This window comes from Diospyros lotus, chromosome 7 (assembly GCF_014633365.1).
Source record: "Diospyros lotus cultivar Yz01 chromosome 7, ASM1463336v1, whole genome shotgun sequence".
Lineage (NCBI taxonomy): Eukaryota > Viridiplantae > Streptophyta > Magnoliopsida > Ericales > Ebenaceae > Diospyros > Diospyros lotus.
Window position 1 is genome coordinate 31,229,984 of NC_068344.1, and position 7,024 is coordinate 31,237,007.

The following is a 7,024-nucleotide window of genomic DNA, read 5'->3' on the forward strand; positions in this document are numbered from 1 at the left end:
AGAGGTAACTGGACCCGGGTCAATAGATTGGATTAGGTGACCCAGCCCACTCAAAAAGGATTTAACTTAATTAGAGCAGTGTTAAATAAATTCAAGTAATTATACCTTGCGTAGCTCAAATAGTTAGACCACAATAAGTTAGAATTTGCATCAATAATTTATGAGTTTAATTATTTGTCTTGCACAATGAAATAAAGTCTCAATTTGCGATTTATTGTATATGTCGAAATCGAGAATATGAACGACGGGAAACCGTGCAAGATCGATAATCCCAAATAAATTATACAGTGCATCTCTAAAATTTAGTATAAATACAAAGATTGATCATTTAAGAGAAAAGAGGCCAAAGTAATTTTTAAAATATGCGAGTACAAAATAAAATATAATAAAATTTTAAGAATATAAGAACGTAATACTATTAGGAAAATGTTATTGGTACATCATAACTTACACCTTGAATTATATAATTTAGCCAAAATATTTAAAATACCCTTTACTTAAAGTGATAAGGTGAGGCGATAAGACGCCGTGAGACGCATAATTAAAATACCCTTTACTCAAGATAATGAGGCGATGCAAGGAATATTTTTGTTATTGGTGATGCATTATGTAATTCAAAGTGTAACCCAAAAAATACCAATAACATGATTCATAGTATTAATTAAACAACTCATTACATAGTTAGATGAGACAAAGACTTAAAGTTTTATATACTTAATGGAGATGTAAACTACTACATGTAAATTCTAACTCGTCAATTATTTTTCTATCTCGATCATATTTTCTTTCTACTATTAAAATAAAAAAATAGGGCCAAGAAATCATTGACGATTTGCACAAGAACCTCAATTGAAACTCGGGTCAAGCTAAGCTAAGCTTTTCAACAAGAGGTCGGGTCGGATCCAGTTGAAATATTGAAAGCGGAGAGGTGGGCATCATGCGCTAGGGCGTGGAACCGAAGCATGTTATTCACATCAACTCACAGGGCAAGCCCGGCCGAGCCGAAAGAAGTTGATGACTGGCCAAACTCCAGCAAACTAGAGCATGCAAGCCAACACTGAGTTCAATGGATCAATCACACTATACAGAAGGGGAAAAACCAAGCCGGTGACAGAGTCAGTCATCTTCTTCCAAATCTTAAGCACTTGCTGCACATGGATTCAGTGAGGCTGGATGTCGGGGTGAGGTTGGCCTTCTTTTCTTTGGCCAGCGAGCGCTTTTCCATTGCGTGGACAAACTTGCGCAAGTGCTTGATGTAGTCGGGAAAGGTCTCGAGGTTGCAGTGACCCCCACCCTTTACCCACAGCGGATCATACTTCTCTTTTGACAGCTCCCACAGTCGCCTCCCATGCGACCAGTCGACAATCTCATCGTTCGTTCCCTGGAAACGATTCGGCCACAGAAAGGGGAAAATAACATGAGCCACATGGGAAACAGTTCCATCCCTGAAAGCAATTCCATGCAAGATACCATGTAAACTCCCTTTTCCCTCTTCAAAGAAGAGAAAAAAGTTATCCAAAGTTCAGAAAGATATAAGCAGAATCAAGTAATCCGATCAGTCCACAGCTCAGTTCTAGTGGACTATAAGCTATGGTTTAGATTGCATCTTCATATTATTACCCCATTCACCAGGTTTTGACCTAGTGGTGCTCTACCATCTCATCAGAATTTTTGGTAACCTGAATCAGCAGTGATAAGGCGTGTTCACTTGCATAAAAAGAAAAAAGAATAATAACAAAAGGAAGGGACGAACGAAGTGAATTGCAAGGAGAATGCTGTATACAAATATGACCCTTCCTTGACCGTTGTAAAAAGGGGAGTCTCATGCACCAGGGACGTACTCGTAAAGAAGTGTTATTAGGCCACAATACGTGGTGAGATCCGTCCTTTTACCTTCTCTTCTCCAACATTTCCATACTACAACATCCCGATGTCAAGCACCCAAATATTTTCCCCTCTCTGCTTACGGTCCTGGTAGGAATATTAATATTACATTGTAATTTCGGCTTGTAACAGAGCCATTCTTTAGATTGTTCAGAACGGAGACGGTTCAGTCAAGTTTCATTGTTTTGCCCTCCGGATAATGGTCAACAAGATCATTGCTTGGCTGCCATGCTGCTCCATTTGCTTTCTAGAACTGCATCCTTGAAGTTCTCCATGCATAGAGTTTAAAATCCTAGGTTAAGGTAAGTATAAGCAATGCAGAAGGCTACATACAAATACGAGCCCCCCCTCCTCCGACCTCACAAATTGGGAGCTTCATGCATTAGGAAACAGGAATGCCCATTTACTTAAGCAAATTCTACAGATGCCAATAACGAAACTTGGTAGATTCCGAATAGTGATAAAGAAAAACTATATATTCAGTTCCAGTGCCATGGCCATCAAGACTGCAGACATGGAAAACACTCTTTTCCGAAAAAATAACAGCAAACACTTCTCTGTGCAAAATACATTGCCGAAAATAAAGCTAGTGTAGCATTTTTTTTTTCACTAACTGAAGTGGCCATAAGATTGAAAATGAACTACAGTAGCAAAAGAAGCAGAGTGTTGAGGTCAGTAAGGATAGTGACAAATCCAATGATTTCATAAGAAGAGTGTTGAGGTCAGCAAGGATAGTGACAGATCCTATGATTTCTTCCTATGAAATCATTGGATTATACAACATATCAAACCTTAATCCAACTAGGTGGCGTAAGCTACATGAATTTTAGCTCGCCAATCATTTTTATATATGGTCATATTTTTTGTAAGACCCTTATACCTCATATTATACCTAAGACTCCAACTTTTTCTTTCTTTCTCTAACTCTTTTGCTAAAGATTTATTCCATTTAATCTATTGTAGTCTTTGTTGGTCTTCTTCTCATATGATCAAACCATTTTGCATTATGTCTCATATATATTATCTTCAAGAAGAGTCACTACAACCTCATTACAAATAACTTCATTTTTAATACTATATTTTCTTGTATGACTACATGTGTTGTAACATCCATAAACTCTTCTATTTGAACCATTCCACCTTAATTTTAGGGTAACATTCTCATTAATCTCTCTATCTTTTTGGATGATTGATAAAAAATATTTGAACTAATCTTTTTTTGGGATGACTTGATTTTCAAATCTCACCTTAACATCATCCACATTTGTATTTTTACAGAACTTACATTCTATAAATTCAGTTTCCAAGCTACTCAATGTAAAACCTAGATTCTAAAGTATTCCTACATATCTTGAGCTTAGTATATTCATGCCTTCTTTTGGATAATTGATCCAAGATATTTGAATTGGACACTAAACCTAAAGCGCGCGCACACAAACACACACACACACACAGAGTTTTCAATATGCTTAACTTAAAACCTTTGGATTCTAAAATATCCTCTATATTTTGAGCCTAGAATTCACACATTCTTGTCTCATCTGCCAAGACAATGCCATCTGCAAATAGCATATACCAAGCCACTCACTCCTATATGGATACATTCAGTTAATTAATCCAAACTAGGGCAGCGAGAAAGACTTACATTGTATGTGTTCAAACCACTGGATTATGAACATAACACAATCCCAAAGACAAAAATGTCCTTGCACAGGTTAGTTGAAACTCTGTCTTACAAGTAGTAAAGGGGAATTGCAATCTGTTAACACAAAGTTCCAAATTTCCTGGCCTTGTAGTTTGTTATAGCAAAGGATGCAGGAGCAACGGTTACAGGAAAGCTTAAAGAATGTACAGATTATAAGATATTTAATAAATCAATCAAGAAGTGAAGTACAGAAAGTAATTGGAAACAGAGAGACATATAGATCCGAATTGGAAAAGAAAAAATTTTCATTCTAAAAAATCAAAGCTTTGGTATGATTGAATGCATGAATACTAATGGGCGAAAAATATCAAGGAATTTTTCTGGTAAGGAAAGAAGAGATAATGAATGAAGTAGAGCTTACATGTATAACAAGAACTGGACAGCTGACATTCCGTATTTTGTCTACGTTCTGAAGATATAAACAGAGGCTTCTTAACATAAAACTGAGTAATCAAAGCCTAAAACACAAGAGATCAGAAGAAAAGGAACCTACTTTGAAAATGTCAAACCAGAGTGTCATTTTGACGGGATATAGAACTCGGATTCCTGAAAGGATGGCACTGTGAAGAACAACAGCTCTCAACCTTTGTAAACGAGCAGCTAAGTGTAGTGTAGGGCCACTCCCAACGGATTGGCCATACAGAATCAAATCCTCCTGCTTAATCTCATATTCACTCTTCAAACAATTGTAGACAGCTTCTATGTCGTGGTATGTGTTGAACTCAGATGGCTGACAGAAAGCAGTGATCGCTTAGTTATCAATAAGAATAGTAATGATGATGAAGACAATTAGCATGATTTTCTTCCATTTGTTTTCCTGAATCTTCTGAATATGGAAGTTAAATGGCTCAATTAGGAGTTTGAATAGAGCCATTTAGATTTGAATTCAAAGATCAACTCCATGCCAAGATATCGTTCATGTTTCTCTTACCTTACCAGAGGATGCTCCATACCCTGAATAATCATAACTGCAAAAGTAGCAAAACGAATTTGTCAACACCAAATACTACATTCTAGAGGTGTTAAAATGCACCAAATGGACACCCTATAGATGGCCATATCAACAGCAAGCTAAACACCATACGGGTAAAAACCAAATAATTCTAACCACTAATAATATATAGTGCAATAATCAAAGAAGCCCAAGCATTTTGAAACAAATTAATCTAGATGTCATACGGTTGACATGTGAAAAGCAAAGAGTTCAGAACAGTACGTCCATGAAAAAAAGAAAAAAATATAAAAGGTACATTTTCCTGCCACTTCCTATGGCATGTAAAACCTTCCAGTCAATCGCTTGTCACAAAAAAATCAATAAAACCTTCAAAGAATATAGATTCAGCATCCTGGAACACTTTTCAGGCCGAAGAAAAGTTAGTCACAGACCTTGCAGAATAAAGTAATTGGACTAGTGGCACGAATCTATTCTGGTCTCTACGAACAGGGTTCAAATCTCCCTGAGGCCAGCCCACACATAGATTGTTGTATACTTCCCTGGTGCAGCCGTGCCGGTGGTTATTCACGAGCTACTGTTTGTGCGCGGTGAGTTTACTTAGTGCATATTGAAGAGTATGTATGGCTCATTGATAGTAATTGAAAAAAAAAAAGGAAACCGAAGGGAGCATAAGAAATGCAACAGATTTAGGATGAAAGCAGAAGTAGAAGAAACATTTGTGTGCGCTCGGATGAAGCACATGGTACAAAAACTAAAACAAAGTCTAAAACGTGAGCAGCATGCATAGAAGAACAACTACAGATGACCAGTTGAATTCCATTGAAAGCAAACCAACCCATTAGAAAACCCGGATATAACATAAAACATCCGAAATATTTAGATTAACTACATCAACAAGCACAAAAAGGGGATTAAAAATTCAACCCTTGCCATAATTGACAAGAATGAAAAACAAAACCACCAAAATATTTAGATTTCAAAATTTACCAGAAATATGCACAATTCCCTCAAACATAATTCATTTCTGTGATAAACAAATACCATCAACTACAAACAAAACCCAGATTCAAAATACACAGAATATTAGAAATTCACATATTTAAAATCAGGCAAAACCCAGATTCCAAAAACACGGAATAATAGAAATCACATATTCAAATTCAGATGCAAACTGAAAAAACCCCCCATTTCAATATAACAAAACCCAGCAACAGCCACCAAAGCATCCATACAACCGAAATCAACAGATATGTAGATACATATATAAGCATCACCTCATGATGTTGACACGGAGGTGGGCTCTGAGCTCAATGAAAAGGTCCTGCATCTGACCCAAATCGGCGGCGTTGCCATGAGAATAGAGAATCGTGAACCGGCCATAAGGGTGCTTCCAGAAGGTGGCCACAATCTTGTTGCCGCCTTTGGTGTCGATCAAATGGACGTCGACATTCTTGTCCGCCGACAGCCCCGTGAAGATAATCCTCCCATCGCCTTCTCTGTACACGTCGTACGTCGGCGGGTCGGGCGGGAAGAAAGCGAATCGCGCCGCCACGTTCGACGTTACATTGCCCATTTAACGCCGACCCACCCAGGAACAGCCACCAATGGACGAAATCAACGGGTTTCAGGCCATGAATGGGCTGCGGATTGCGTGGGTTTTTCTTCTGGTTTCCGAGAGAAAATATAGCGAGAAAAAGGTCGGATTTTTTTTGTTCGTTTTTTCCGTTGTTGAATTTTTTGTAGGATTGAGAATGCGATGTACAGACTGGGGCAGAAGGGGGCTGCGATAGATGATAAGAAGATCCGATCAAGGTGGAGACAGCTCGAAATAGAGCCACCTCCGAACAGTTTGAAGGAACAAGGAAGAAGGTGACAAAAGGATGACAACGAAGACGAGGATGACGATGTGCAAAAATCAGCAACTTTTTATTTGTTTGTTTGGAGACCCTTGTGAAAGGTCTACTTTACCCCCAACAAAGTTAAAGGCCTATAAAAATTGAAAAATCAAAAAATATATTATATATATAAATAGAATAAAAATACTTTTATAAAATGTTTTAAATACTTTTTAATAATATATATTTATTATTAAAAAATATTTAAAATATTTCATAACTCAAACTATAAAAAAATAACTTAATTTAATATCTACATTTTTAACTCTTTAATAAATAATATGTTTTAGAAAAATAAATAAAAAATAATTATGCTGACCAAATAGACAGTAGAATTGTCCGCAGAAATAAATAAATGTAAGCAAGGTTAATGAACGCCTGAGATCTGGTCAAACAAAAAAGTCAAAATGACAAGTGTTGTGCGACGAGAGACTCTTGATCATTAATCAAGTGAAAAATTGTTAATTAGCCTTGAAGTAAATAAATTAATCAAATTGTAATTCTATGAAATTTAATGATGGAATATAATTTAATATAATTCATGAGTTAAATTGCAAACATTCAAGAACCACAAATCTTATACAA

The 7,024-nt window shown here is 36.7% G+C and overlaps 1 protein-coding gene across 4 annotated transcripts; it reads right to left on the minus strand.

Moving 5' to 3' along the window:
* Positions 1-686: 686 nt before the first annotated feature.
* Positions 687-6,425, minus strand: LOC127805729 (uncharacterized). 4 transcript variants are annotated; one of them, XM_052342480.1, is made up of 5 exons: positions 5,819-6,425; positions 4,521-4,557; positions 4,083-4,319; positions 3,951-3,998; positions 687-1,381 (listed from the first exon to the last, which is right to left on the minus strand). In XM_052342480.1, exons 1-5 carry the CDS (start codon positions 6,115-6,117, stop codon positions 1,121-1,123), a joined length of 882 nt encoding a protein of 293 aa, XP_052198440.1. In that variant the 5' UTR covers positions 6,118-6,425; the 3' UTR covers positions 687-1,120. The 4 variants fall into 4 exon arrangements, with proteins under 4 accessions (XP_052198440.1, XP_052198441.1, XP_052198442.1 ...); XM_052342481.1 differs by having other exon boundaries at positions 1,218-1,445; XM_052342482.1 differs by having other exon boundaries at positions 1,309-2,144.
* Positions 6,426-7,024: the final 599 nt, after the last annotated feature.

Coding starts and splice junctions, on each gene's coding strand:
- LOC127805729 (XM_052342480.1), bottom strand. CDS start 6,117: ATGGGCAATGTAACGTCGAACGTGGCGGCGCGATTCGCTTTCTTCCCG. Junction 4,320..4,520: donor ATGGAGCATCCTCTGGTAAG/GTAAGAGAAACA, acceptor GCTTTCTGTCAG/CCATCTGAGTTCAACACATA. Junction 1,382..3,950: donor GTCCAGTTCTTGTTATACAT/GTAAGCTCTACT, acceptor AATCGTTTCCAG/GGAACGAACGATGAGATTGT.